General features: G+C 40.4%; 1 protein-coding gene across 2 annotated transcripts; it reads left to right on the forward strand.

The window, feature by feature from the left end:
* The first annotated feature begins 335 nt into the window (after positions 1-335).
* On the forward strand, positions 336-8,113 carry LOC140360977 (protocadherin alpha-C2-like). Of its 2 annotated transcripts, XM_072446519.1 has the most exons (3): positions 336-2,930; positions 3,858-3,894; positions 5,344-8,113. In XM_072446519.1, exons 1-2 carry the CDS (start codon positions 501-503, stop codon positions 3,867-3,869), a joined length of 2,442 nt encoding a protein of 813 aa, XP_072302620.1. In that variant the 5' UTR covers positions 336-500; the 3' UTR covers positions 3,870-3,894; positions 5,344-8,113. The 2 variants fall into 2 exon arrangements, with proteins under 2 accessions (XP_072302620.1, XP_072302619.1); XM_072446518.1 differs by lacking the exon at positions 3,858-3,894.
* Positions 8,114-13,690: the final 5,577 nt, after the last annotated feature.

A 13,690-nucleotide genomic window follows, 5' to 3' on the forward strand; every position in this document is an offset into this window, starting at 1 on the left:
ACACATAAAACAACACAAATGCAAAGAATAGCCAAAATAGTAGTAAGAGTAGCCTACAATTACCTTGAAAATAACATAGTGCTACTCATGTACAAATAAAGTACACTGATGTGTTTAAACATATCAATTGAAAATACTGAATTGGCCCAAACATCTGATTTAACTAGGCCTGTGCTTATTTTTTTCATTTTCATTCGGTTAATAAAAATGCATATAACAGTCTAATTTTCTCTTACACCTGCTTGGTACAGTCTCTGGTACAGTTTATGCTCTTAGTTGGGGGCTTTATGCAGCGTGTTGCCGTGCGTGGTACAGCACCGTCTCCGCCCCTGCTGCTGTGGAGCCGTGCACCTCCAGCGGCAGTGCGCGCTGTGTATGGCCTGCTGCAGCTCCAGCTCCGAGGCGTGGGGGCGATGACACCGGCGCTGTCCTGCATGCACACGGTCTGATCTACGTGGAGTTTTTCCTCATTGCGATCTGTCCTGAATCGAAGCGTCACAATGGCGCTTTTAGATGCACCTTTACGCACACGTTGGATGGTAACTGCTTTCACGCTTATTGCACTGTGGGGCTGTGCGCTCTCCATCACACGCTACTCTATACCGGAGGAAATGGAAGAGGGATCCTTTGTTGCAAATCTGGCCACGGATCTGGGTTTGGACGTCCGCACATTGACGCAACGTGAGGCGAAGCTCGATTTTGTGAACAGTAAGAATTACCTTGACATCAAAAAATACACGGGTGAGTTGGTTATACGAGAGAAAATAGACCGGGAAAACATTTGCACGTCCAAAACCACGGCTTGTTTCTTAAAAATGGATGTCATTCTCGAGAATCCTATTCGTATTTTTAACATCGAACTAGAGATAATGGACATTAATGACAATGAGCCTGTGTTTCGCAGAAAGACAATGAATTTGGACATTTCGGAAGCCACCCCTCCCGGGGAGAGATTTTCATTGACAAATGCTGTAGATGCAGATGTGGGCACCAATTCAGTCAAGACTTACTATCTGAGTGAGAGCAAATTCTTTAACATTGACATCCAGACTGGCAGTGATGGCTCCAAATATGTAGATCTGGTACTAAATGGAAATCTAGACAGAGAGGAGCAGGCAGTTCATAATCTGATTTTGACGGCTGTAGATGGAGGGGTGCCTCCCCGCTCCGGCACAGCCAGTATCATTATCAATGTCCTGGATATCAACGACAACGCCCCCCTCTTCAGTCAGCCGGTATATACAGTCAACGTCTCCGAGAATTCTGCTGCGGGCACTGTAGTCATGGTGTTAAATGCGACAGACTTGGATGAAGGCACGAACACCGAGCTGCTATACTCGTACACACTGTACACCTCGGAGAAAACCCAGGAGATCTTCATGCTCGATCAGCACACGGGCGAGATCAAGGTGAAAGGCGTCATAGACTTTGAGGAGAGTCAAAGTTTCGAGATGCACATCCAGGCACAGGACAGGGGCACAAACCCACTGTCAGGACACTGCAAAGTCATGCTCTATGTCAATGACCTCAATGACAACTATCCTGAAGTCACCATCAAGTCTGTGAAAAACGCAGTCAGCGAAGACACCCCCATTGGCACTCTTATCGCAGTCATAACTGTGAGAGACCAAGACTCCGGAGACAATGGTGTGGTCCAACTAACTTTGAGCCAACAAGAAACTTTACCTTTACTCCTAAACAAAACGTCTAAAGGATTTTACGAGCTAATAGTTTCAAAACCATTAGACAGAGAAACTATCAGCAAATATGAACTAATTCTCATGGTGACAGACAAAGGCAGCCCACCCCTATCCGAAAATGAAACAATCATTTTAGACATTCTAGACATCAATGACAATGCACCAATGTTCCCTCAGGCTTTTTACACTATCCATGTTGTGGAGAATAATGTACCAGGAGCTCTATTGACATCCCTCAGCGCCCATGACCCAGATCTGAGCGAAAACCAATATTTAGTCTACTTCATAATGGAAAAAGAGATTGTGAACACATCCATGTCCATGCTGTTTTCCATCAATCCAGAAAACGGAGATCTTTATGCGTTAAAGACCTTCGACTATGAGAGAGAAAGGGACTTCTTGTTCCATATTGAGGCAAGAGATTCTGGTGTTCCGCCACTAAGCAGTAATGTAACGGTTCATATTATCATTCAAGATCAAAATGACAACACTCCTATAATAGTTTCACCATGGAGAGCTCAAGGATCTATTGTGGAAGAAGTAATTCCACGATCTACTGATAAAGGACATCTAGTAGCTAAAGTTATCGCCATTGATGCTGATTCCGAGCAGAATTCAAGAGTGACATACCAACTTTTACAAATCACTGACGCCTCTTTATTCAGCTTGGACCAGTACAATGGAGAGATCCGAACCACAAGGATGTTCAGCTATAGAGATCCAAGGCAACAAAGATTGATCATTGTTGCCAAGGACAACGGTGATCCGGCTTTGTCTGCAACAGTCACCATCAAGATTTCGACTGTAGAAAATGTGATGTCATTTTCGGAAACTACTGAGCTGCCAATTGAATATGACATGTTCACGGACTTGAACTTGTACTTGGTGATTGGACTAGGAGCTGTCTCATTCTTGTTATTGATCACCATCTTGGTGATAATTGTCTTGAAGTGTCAGAAACCAAAGCCAAAAGCTATCAAGCTCCCACCAAATGCCAACAGAAACAGTGTGATCAGTAGAAATAGCGTCATCAGTCAGAGAAGTTCCACCATCGCGGATTCGACCCTCATCTCCAGCGATGCCTACTGGTACAGCTTGTTCCTGGCTGAGACGAGGAAGGGGAAAGTGGTGGTGCGGCAGCCCATCATCCCCAAAGGTGGCTACTTTGTGTCCAGTATACCCCGGAGCATAGGCCCGAGTGAGACGGACTCCAGAGCATCCACGCTAGAGGTCTGTATGTTTTGGTTCTATCTGCACGTGTACATTCTTAAGTGATATGACTCTAATCCACATGTTCATTCTGTCTTATGTCTAGTCTAGCCATTTGTAAAAGCAAACAATAACAACTACTGCTGTAGATTATTACCAGGAAAAAAAAACTGTTAAAATATAGCATTGTAAAGCACCAGCTAACTTTGAAACTTTGAACTTTGAAATATAATATATTATCTAGGAAACGTGTCCTGCTGCAATATGAACACAATAATGAAGTGCTAAAAGGAAAAGAAAAAAACCCGCTGTCACATATGCAAAATTATTGCATTTTCTATTGATATAACGTAGCATTTTGATGGTCAAGATTTACTACTACTGGCACAATCTTCAAGTGTAACCATGCAAATGAAGCTGAGGAATCAGGTCAGTGTGTCATGGAGGATGATGTTACAAACATAATTGGCTTCTACTACACAGTGGAAAATCCTAACCAAGAGCAATTATAAAAGAGAAAAAAACACTCTTTGAATGTAGTCAAAATGCCACCAAATCACACCTGCCACCGCTCCATGCCAGTGTGGGTTCTACAGATGCACAGGGAGTAAACAGCCATTCTCTAGTGGGTGTGAGAGGAACTACTTCAAAGCATTGCAGCCTGCAGAGCTATGAGAGCTATAAGGACAAAAGATGTTTCCATACATGAGAAAAATCTTGCATCTCGAGCTGTGCCTCCTCACATAGCTCACACACGGCACAAATAGAGCAGCCGAGTTTTCCAGCAGATGTTGTTTGTTTTACTACAGCTGGACCTGCAGCCTCAACTCAACTCAAGTGTTTCACTGAAAGATTAAACAATATGAATATGCATGAGGACCCCCGTGTGTATGTGGCTATTGTCATTCACTTGTTCAACTCAATTTGTCTTTTCTTTCTGTTCTAAAGTATTCAAAATGAAAGGAAGTCCACCCCACAACTGGAGGTATGCTGGTTGCTAACTACATTTTGTAGAGCCACAATAATTTTCTTTTTTACCCTTTTGTATTTACTAATTTTGGTTTGGTCTAAAATTACAGAAAATTTGGTCATTTTAAGTCAGAGCATTACAATATACAGTATCATCTGGTTGCGATAAAATCTCGATTGGCCACAGTGTTTCTAAGAAGAAAAACTTTCATTTTAGAGATTAGAATTGGAATTGGCTGCCAGTCAGATTTTGGTGGTGCACATCTGGTTTGCTTGGCTCTGATTCAGGACAATGTAATGGCACAAATACAAAAAGTACACCTGTGAAACAACATATCATGGTTCATAAACCACATAATAGAAGACTATGATCATGTATTTGTGGCCATTGCATCGTAGTGTCACATGCTGACACTATTGGCCCACCAAATACCAAATGCCTGATTGTACATGCTTTGACTACAGTAGATCAGATTTTTTTGTGGATTGTGTGTGGTACTTCAATTATTTAAAGTGTGGGGAACAAAAGTTCTAGAAAAGTCTTTTATCTTACAGAAGTGCAGCATAATCTAGAAATCTATGTTCATTACATTCCACCATTGGAGCATTTCATGTATAGGTTCCAAAACCGTATATTGTCAAAACAACATAAAGCTCCATATTGCTTTGACTCCATGGCTTTGTGAAATGTATCAATTAAAATATAGTAAAATTGTAACACCAAAGCAATGGGAGGAGTACTTTTACGGACTACGACAGAGTCTGAGGACTACGAAACGTCTGAGGAATAAAGTCTGGCGGTAATGCAACACTCGGATGCCAACCGCCATAAAACAACAACAACAACAACAACAACAACAAAATTACAATTTCATTCCACAGATTTCATTCCACATTCTTACCTAATACATATGTGAGTCTGGAATCCTTTTTTTTGTACATGGTTCTCCAAAATGGTTCATGTGTCTAGGGCTACTACGAAAAGTCTGAGGAATAAAGTCTGGCGGTAATGCAACAATTGGATGCCAACCGCCATAAAACAACAACAACAACAACAACAACATGTTTCTAGGGCTGTTTCATTTTGAAATCAAGTGAAGTTGTAATCAGAATCAGCCAATTGTTTTATTGTCTCATTCTTTATACAATGCATCACTCCACAAAACGAAAACAAAAGTACCCATACAGCCCCACTCAAAAATCTGTGCTGTGAATATTGAATCGCTTTATTAGTTTCAATGTTAGTTTCTGTGTTTAGTTGTCTACAGTAATTTCATACCAAATTTCCCCAAATCTCTCCAAATGTTTGCAAGAAAATATGCCCTTGTTCTAAAATGCTTGTATTGCACTAACAGTGGCAGTAACCAGTCAGGATCCAGTGTTGCATGAGTGAGGACTTTCTGTGAGTTTGGAAGGATCAGCCTTCCTTTTTTGGACTGATTATATGCTATGTTTCTTTTCGCAGGGCCCCAGAAGAGAACTGCCATGATATAATCACCTCTTCACTGGTGACTCACACTGAAGACGTACCACAGCTGCCCACCCAACTTCCCCCTGCCCCTCATCAGCTACAATTCAACCCATACTTTTCTCAGATTTAGCATGAATCCGCATGGCTCTATGATATTCAGGCGTCAAATCGTGTATTGCAGAAATCCTGGACATTCCAAAAGTGGCCTCATGCTGTCATTCCTTAAGCAGAGAAGTGCTGCCTTCTCTCCAGCTTCACGTGCAAGATGTGTCCAGACAGTAATGCGAGTTAGACTTTTGCTTTTGCATCTGTGTCTGCAAAAGTGGCCTCTTATGCTAAATGGGACATTCTCAGATTATGCTAAATTCTGTTTTCCTAACCCAATATAACAGTATACGGTTTATTTGTGTTGGTGGAACTTGAAAGTACTGACACCATACATTTTTATAAATTTGAAGTACACAAAACGATACTGCACTAGCATCTGGTTCAATACAGAACAACAGAACTAGTCAATTTTAACTGTCTGGACACAGCTTGCTGTAGAAATAGATATCCCTCATTGTTAAGGTCATGTTCCCACATGATTCAGGTTGAAAAACTCCATCAAACTGTAGCTGGTAATAGTGCTTAGACATTAGTGATATTGATTTGACATACTTTATACAAAGCATTTCCACAACACATCTTAAGGCTCATAGTGTTACTGGTAAGAAAATAACAAGTGGTTCCGTTTTCATTACCATTCTTAAATAGTGAGTTTTCAAGTGTCTTGTTTGATTTAGTTGATTGTAAAGAAAAGAAAATGAGGTAACAGAAAGAAACGCACACCCATAAAAAATATCAGGTGCATAATTTATTTAGAAATATTAGCTTTATGCCTGACTGCATTAGGCAGAGCAGACCGCAATAATGCTACTTCTTAAAAAAAGAAAGAAAACTTTTTATTCAAATAAAGTATATAAATGGATTTAAAAAAATACAAATCATCAAAATATTGGTTTATAAATTTCACAACACGGACTTACAATACTAAAGAAAAACATTTGCTTACAACAGTCAGTTGTTCCAAGACAAACTAACAATTGAATCAGTAGTCAAAAAATATACAAAACTTTTGTAATACAATTTTTATCATGTACGATAAGGTCCAGACATAAAGTGTTGTTAATGACTGTTTTTATAAATATTTTATGTATCAGATTTTATGCTGCTTTTGTGAGCTTCTTCAAGGGCATTTTGTGTTGCGTATTTGTAGTTTGGTGATGTTTTGACAGTGTTAATATTACTATTATTAATTCAGTATTTTTCTCGACCTTTGTTGACCTCAAGAGTAGCGCCTATATTGCACTAAAGAAAAGGCCAGATTTGTGTTAATCAGAAAACAAGGAGCTTTTAAAAAGAACATTTATGCAGTAGGAATAGTGGACAGAGGGAGAAGACTTGCCTCTACAAACCTGACTATAAAGTTACTGGCATTTTATTGAACATAAATGGATCAGGCACAACTTGTGCAGCATATCACTGTGACCCTATAAGTGTTGAGGTATTTGAAGTAAGAGTAAAGATGTGAGCACATTTTACACAAAAGGGTAAATTGTGATTGGTCACCGATCATGGTGCCACTCAGTCTCTTTATACATTGAGGAGTTTCCCTTTCCTCAAACTGAGTATTGATCAAAATATATTGAGACTTAACATAAATAAACTGTCATCTTTAATTTCAAACACACCAAATTAATGGACAACTGTACCTCTGTCCACTATTAGAAAAATACGGTGCTAAGCAACAAAACCCTAGTGGTGATACTGAACATAGTTGTATTACATTAGAGGCCAGTCTAAAGCAGGTGGCTGCACTCTAAAACCCAGAATGCACTGATTGGGCTGTAAATGTGATTTGAGCGGCCTGTATTATTATGCAGTGGTTCTGAGTGGATGTATCAGGCTAAAGTCTGAGTCAGTGAAACCTAAGCTTCAGTTTCCTGGTGTGGCTGTAACACCAACACAGTGTACGCCTGTCAGACCAAGGATGTCACTTAATCAGGAAAACACTCGCCGTGGGGTACAATGGTGTGCAAGACTGGTGCAAAAAGAATTGCACATGCGATGAGCTCCTTGCGTGCCTTCTGCATTGTTAACTTCTGATGAATGATATTAAGGACAGTGCAGTGCTGTGCAAAAGATTATGTTTTTACAAAACTCTAAAATAATGATATTCCTTCACTGACCCACAAATAGTATTCACTAAAACTAAACAGCCTTTTAATGACTGGTCTTTACTCTCCTAAACCAATTTTATTTTTGGAAAGGTATTAATTAAATTCATTTCTTTAACATCTCACTTAAACTTTTGCACTGTACTGGTCTATTTCCCAGTTACAGTTTTCCCTATATTAAAACAATAGGAGCTCAGCCTTGTTTGTTCAGAATTAGACACGGTAGATGCATTTATTGTACATTCAACTGCTTTCTACTTTGTGTTTTTATACTGTTTTTGATATCTCTGTCTTCACTGTGACTGAAAGGCACAGTAAAGTGCTTCTAGATCTCTAAATATTCTCGTGTACATTTTAGGTTCTTCTACTCTTTATTTCTTTATTTAGATTGTATTAATCAAGCTCATGCCACTTTTAGAAGATTAGAAGTTTTGGGGAGAGAATGGCCTTGCTTTTTTCAGTTATTTGTCTGTTTTTTATGTTTCTGATTTGGCGTAAAGCATTCTGCCTGATCATGCTAGTTTGAATAAAGCTTTTTAATCTGATTTTTGTGTGTGATGAGAATTTGATCCAAAGTGACTCACTCTTCTGCTTTGCAAAAAATCCAGCACATAAACACGCATTGACCCATTTCGGTGCTAATTCTTGGAAATTGAAAAGCAAAAATAAAAGCCAAGCAAGCAGTCTGCAAAATAATAGCTTTGTCAGGATTAGCAAACGCATCATGGTAAATTGCACAGTCTGCTTCCCTGCCAGCACAGAGGCCTACACTATGTAGCAGATGTGGAACAAACTATACACTCAAAACTGTAAAGACTAAATATGGCTGGCAAATAGTTTGCTGAACTCAATTGAATAGAATTCAGCTGCCTGTCAAACTGCCACTGCTACAAATGCCTTTACTAAAACTATTTACTGTCATTCAGGGGTGGAACAAATACTCACATTTGTAACTTGGGGCAAAGTAACTTTTAAAGTATTTCACACAAATTTTTATATAAAAGCGTCAAATGTGGAGATGGATTAAGAATTGTGCAGATTTTTAGTGAGCAACTGAATTGATAACTTAATTTATATATTTTGCCTTTAACTAAACTAACCAGACATGTTAGATGTTCTCAAACCCTACAGAAAAGTACTTTACTTTTCATTCCAGTTCAGAAAGGTGGTGGAGTAAAAAGTACAGAAACATTCTTTCAAAGGTATTGAGTAAAAGTAAAAAGTATCCAATGTACATAAATAAAGTAAATTTAAAGTACAGTACTTTTACGTTTGTACTTCTTTACTTTCCACCACTGCTGCTATTATAAACTTCCACTGCTACCACACACTTATTTTTAGCACCACTACATACTTGCCCCAAAGTATAGTCACAAATATACATAAATACTGCATTTTCTTAAAAAAGGTTCAAATAGACTGCATAGAATACCTAGCAAAAGTACATTGTAAGACAGTCCTGAAAAGCTGGTACATCACTACACAGGCACGTCGCAGCGCCTAAAGGTTCCCGGTGTATAAAGAAGTGTAAGTAGGTCGACATAAGAAACAGTGCACCTGTGGCTATGGAATCTGTGTGCTGAGTATGCCTGTTATCTGTGCCATCAATTCCCTTCTCCAGAGCTCTGCAGGGTTTATAATGGGCCCTGTCCGTGGTGCTGAAATCCAGCTGTAATAAACCAGGCCATAGGGATCCAAAAGAGCCAGAGCAAGAAATAACTTCATTAGATGGGCAGGATTAAATCATGCTTTGAATGTTTTTCTGTTTTTGTTTTTGTTGTGTGTTTTCTTTATTTTAATATAGTTAGCTAAAAGTTAAGAACTATATAATGTTTAATGCATTTTATTGTAATTTGTGGGGGATAAAATTACGTGTTTAATTACGTGTTTAAATGTTGCAATAAAAGCTGCTAAAATTGATTTGAAGTAACTACAGGTTATAAATGCCCCCTGAAGGCTGTAACCCCCACCAGGGCGTTACAGCCTTCAGTCTCAGTGCCTTGACTATTGACTGGTTACTGATCATTTATTTTGTCAATATTTCTTAATAGGGATGAGAGAAGATCTCCTACCACATGTTTTCATATTTGATTTGGACTAAAAAGGGTTAAACACTGGTGAGTTACATATCTTTGATAAGCTATAGTTAAAAAGACAGTTCTTCAATGAATGCAAACATTTAGAATAAAATGGATAAAGCAACTGAACCGCACAATTATTATTTTTATGTCTAAATCTCATCTTGGCTGGACCTAATTTCATGTGTTATCTCAACTTCTGGTACCTGTGCCTAAGACACCGCGCGCCAAAGACTTCAACAGCTTCAGGCCAGTGGCTCTCACATCCCACCTGATGAAGACACTGGAGCGGCTAGTCCTGGACCACCTCCGCTCCACCGTGAGCTCAGCTATGGACCCGCTGCAGTTTGCATATCGGTCTGGCATCGGAGTGGAGGACGCCGTCATCTCCCTGCTGCACCGCTCTCTCTCTCACCTGGAAAAGCCTGGCAGCTCTGTGAGGATCCTGTTCTTCGATCTTTCCAGCGCCTTCAACACCATCCAGCCGCTGCTCCTGAGGGACAAGCTGGAGACGGCTGGTGTGGAGTATGACCTGGCAGAGTGGATCCTGGACTACCTCACAGACCGACCCCAGTTTGTGAGAGCCCGGAACTGTGTGTCTGACACTCGGACCTGCAGTGTGGGGGCGCCCCAGGGCACTGTCCTCGCGCCCTTTGTCTTCACCCTTTACACTGCAGATTTCAGACATGACACGGACAGCTGTGTCCTGTAGAAGTTCTCTGATGACTCTGCCATCATCGGACTCATCACGGACGACGATGACGCGGAGTACAGAGGACTGGCGCAGGACTTTGTGGACTGGTGTCAGCGGAACCACCTCCTCATCAACGCGGGGAAGACCAAGGAGATGGTGGTGGATTTCCGCAGACGTCACCCCACTGCCCCCTCACCAGTGAACATCCAGGGACGGGACATTGAGAGAGTGGACTCATACAAGTACCTGGGTGTTCATCTGAACCACAAACTGGACTGGACTCATAACATGGACGCACTGTACAGGAAGAGCCAGAGTCGGCTCTACCTCCTGAGGAGACTCGGGTCTTTTGGAGTGACAGGGCCACTCCTGAAGACCTTCTACGACTCTGTGGTGGCATCAGCCCTCCTGTACAGTGTGGCCTGCTGGAGCAGCAGCATCACAGAGAGAGGGAGAGGAAGAGGCTGGACAGAGTCATCAAGAAGTCCAGCTCCGTCCTGGGCTGTGCTCTGGACTCGGTGCAGGAGGTGGGGGACAGGAGGGTCCTGGCTAGATTCACATCTATGCTGGACCATGAGTGTCACCCCCTGCAGGACACTCTGTCCGCTCTGGAGAGCAGCTTCAGTGAGAGACTGATCCACTCTCGCTGTGTGAAGGAGAGGTTTCGTAGGTGAAGGAGAGGTTTCGTAGGTCTTTCCTTCCTGCTGCTGTCAGACTTTATAACAAACACTGTTAGTCCTGAACACTCGAAATACTGACCTAACCTAATACTGATGTGCAATTCCGTCATATGTGCAATTACTGTTGGAAGTCATGTGCAATTACTGTGAAATGCATGTGCAATCCATGTGCCGTCGTGACACATATTCATGTGCAATTACTGTCGTGATCACATGCAATGGTATTTATGTATTTATTTATTTATTTATTTGTCTATGGGAGTTTTTATTTATTTATAGTAGATCTTCTACTGAAAGTGTTTTTCAGACTTCCTATAAGTGATCTGTTCTTCTGTATCTACCTCTGTATCTTCCTGCGTTGCACCAATGAAATTTCCCCATGTGGGACAATAAAGGATTATCTTATCTTAACTTGTGTCTCTTTCCATATCCATTTCTTAATTTCAGGCTACTGTAATGATAACATTGTCAGTAAACAATAGCCACTGGTCTGTGACTTCACAAAAATATCTATTCTTTCCTTAGGCTATTGATGACCTTTGCTGCAAATATCAACACAAATAATGTTGTCCTCTCTTCTCCATAGCTCAGTTTTATTTATCATTAGACTTAATATGAAGATGGTGCTTCGCACATCATGTTCTAAAGCAGGCGCATTAGAGAAGGCGTGCGTGACGCTGGATCAACTGAGGAAATTGATTGAGATTTTTTTTTTTACAGGTGAGGAGGCAACATTTTGGCCATAAGACAAAAAAACATGCCAGTGTTTCTCAAAATATCATTTAGACAAAGTCTTTGGTGCAATATACAGTGGTTTAAGGTGGTTCTTGCCACCTCGGCGTTGTGGTTAGTCTCCCAGCCACAACTATTTGCAGAATGTCTCTACCCTCTCTCTTTATTTCACACTACAGCTGTCTAAAACACTTAAACCACAATATTATGTATGACATGAATCTAGTAAACTTCTAATTGTAATGGTAGAGGCAATGATGGTGTAATAGTAGCTGTGGTAGACCCATTAAGGTCTGCCAGTTCAGTCTTTTGGGACAAAAATGTGATCCTTCTTCTTTATAGGCCAAACCATATGCTACTCTGGTCTCAATAATGAAATATGGGGGTTTAGAGTCAGTGGGTTCAGAGCACTCATATGTAGCAGCAGCTTAGCACTAAGAAGTCAGCCACTCCTCTCCGCAAAACTTAAGCTGTGTATTGTCTGTCTGTGCATTTCATCATAAATCATGTAGAATCCCCTCTTCTTCCCTCAGCCAGATAAATGCTGGGTTTGCACACAGACCCTGAGTCAGGGAGCACTGTGCACAGTGTATTGATCCAGTAAGTGTCTCCTTCAGCCCCAATCACCAGGCAATGACAACGGACCTACTTTAATTATGACATTAACAGAACTAATAGCCTTGAAATAATTTACAAGCACACATTTTATTTAGACTTTTTGTATATTCATTATTTTACAAAGCCACTAAATACACTACTGTTAATGTTAATTGTTACAATGTCAAATTTCTAACCATCTTCATTGAAGCAAATTTAAACGTGTGCTGGTGCTTGGGCAGATACTGTGTGATTTAAGTAAATATTGACCAGCCATCTTGTTTAAAATTCTCAATTCAAGTCACTATATAGACAAAGCTATTGATATCGGATACAGGGGACGTACAGGTCAAAACACCAAAGTGCCTGTTATTGAGTAGGATGAATTTACAATGACTCCATGACAATCATTAAGCCCATTTAAAGGTCAAAGGTTGAATGTTAAAATGTAAAGACTTCATGAGGCAGGACTGATTGATTTGCATTGTTTTGTGTTACTGTATCCGGATGTACAGATTAGTAACCTGAGTCTTTAGTACTTGTACTTTGTAGACAAACATTGTGCAGATAATACATTGTTTTATTTTTTCAAACAAGTGGATTCAAGAATAAGACGCTGGAGACCTTGAGCTTGCTGACCCACTGATTTTGCGGCTGACAGAGATGGAACACAGTGGAGGCAGATTGCAGTAAGTGCACGGAGATTTATTCTGCTCTTGAGTGACGCCCATGGCAGGTTTTCCTGTGTGCGGCCGACCTTGCCATAGGGTCAGCGCTGCACCAATTTAAGATGTGCACTGGTTTTGTTTTTAGATGACTGCACTTAAGCACGAATCAAGAGCTCATTACATCCATTTTGAGATGACATTCCTGCAACTTTTAATGTCTCCTAATATGCTCTGATGGTCCTTGCATGGAATAGTAACCACTCTTTTGAACCATTTTAGGAAGCTGTGAATTGAGAATTGTAATGACAAAAATGTGTTGCTATGGAGACAGAGGTTGGAAAACAGACCAAAAAAAACGTAAACAATTGATCCATCAGGAATTTAATACATACATACACAGCACAATTATTTTAAGTCAGCTGTGAAACTGTGAAAGTCAATTTGAATGTTTGCATTGGTCCCACAGCCTTGTGAATGGAAAGGTTTGCACAACTCAAACGTATAGTACAACATAAATTATGTCATAACACAATAAAAATGAGTTGCTTGAGGGAGATGATTTGCGGCTGTGACACCAACAACATGCTGACATGGAATAAGTAGGTTTAAAAAATAAGTAGCTCTTAGCTTGAGTTACATGTGAGTTATGAATACAAAACGCAACACAGAATAA

The sequence above is a fragment of the Eucyclogobius newberryi genome, unplaced genomic scaffold (assembly GCF_026437365.1).
Source record: "Eucyclogobius newberryi isolate DKJ021-1_F unplaced genomic scaffold, fEucNew1.0.hap1 SCAF_15, whole genome shotgun sequence".
Taxonomy (NCBI): domain Eukaryota; kingdom Metazoa; phylum Chordata; class Actinopteri; order Gobiiformes; family Gobiidae; genus Eucyclogobius; species Eucyclogobius newberryi.

What these genes read in the sequence shown, in the direction of transcription:
- LOC140360977 (XM_072446518.1), top strand. Translation starts at nt 501, where the DNA reads ATGGCGCTTTTAGATGCACCTTTACGCACACGTTGGATGGTAACTGCT. An exon ending in CCAGAGCATCCACGCTAGAG is followed by an intron (nt 2,931 to 5,343) that starts GTCTGTATGTTT and finishes TTCTTTTCGCAG; the next exon opens with GGCCCCAGAAGAGAACTGCC.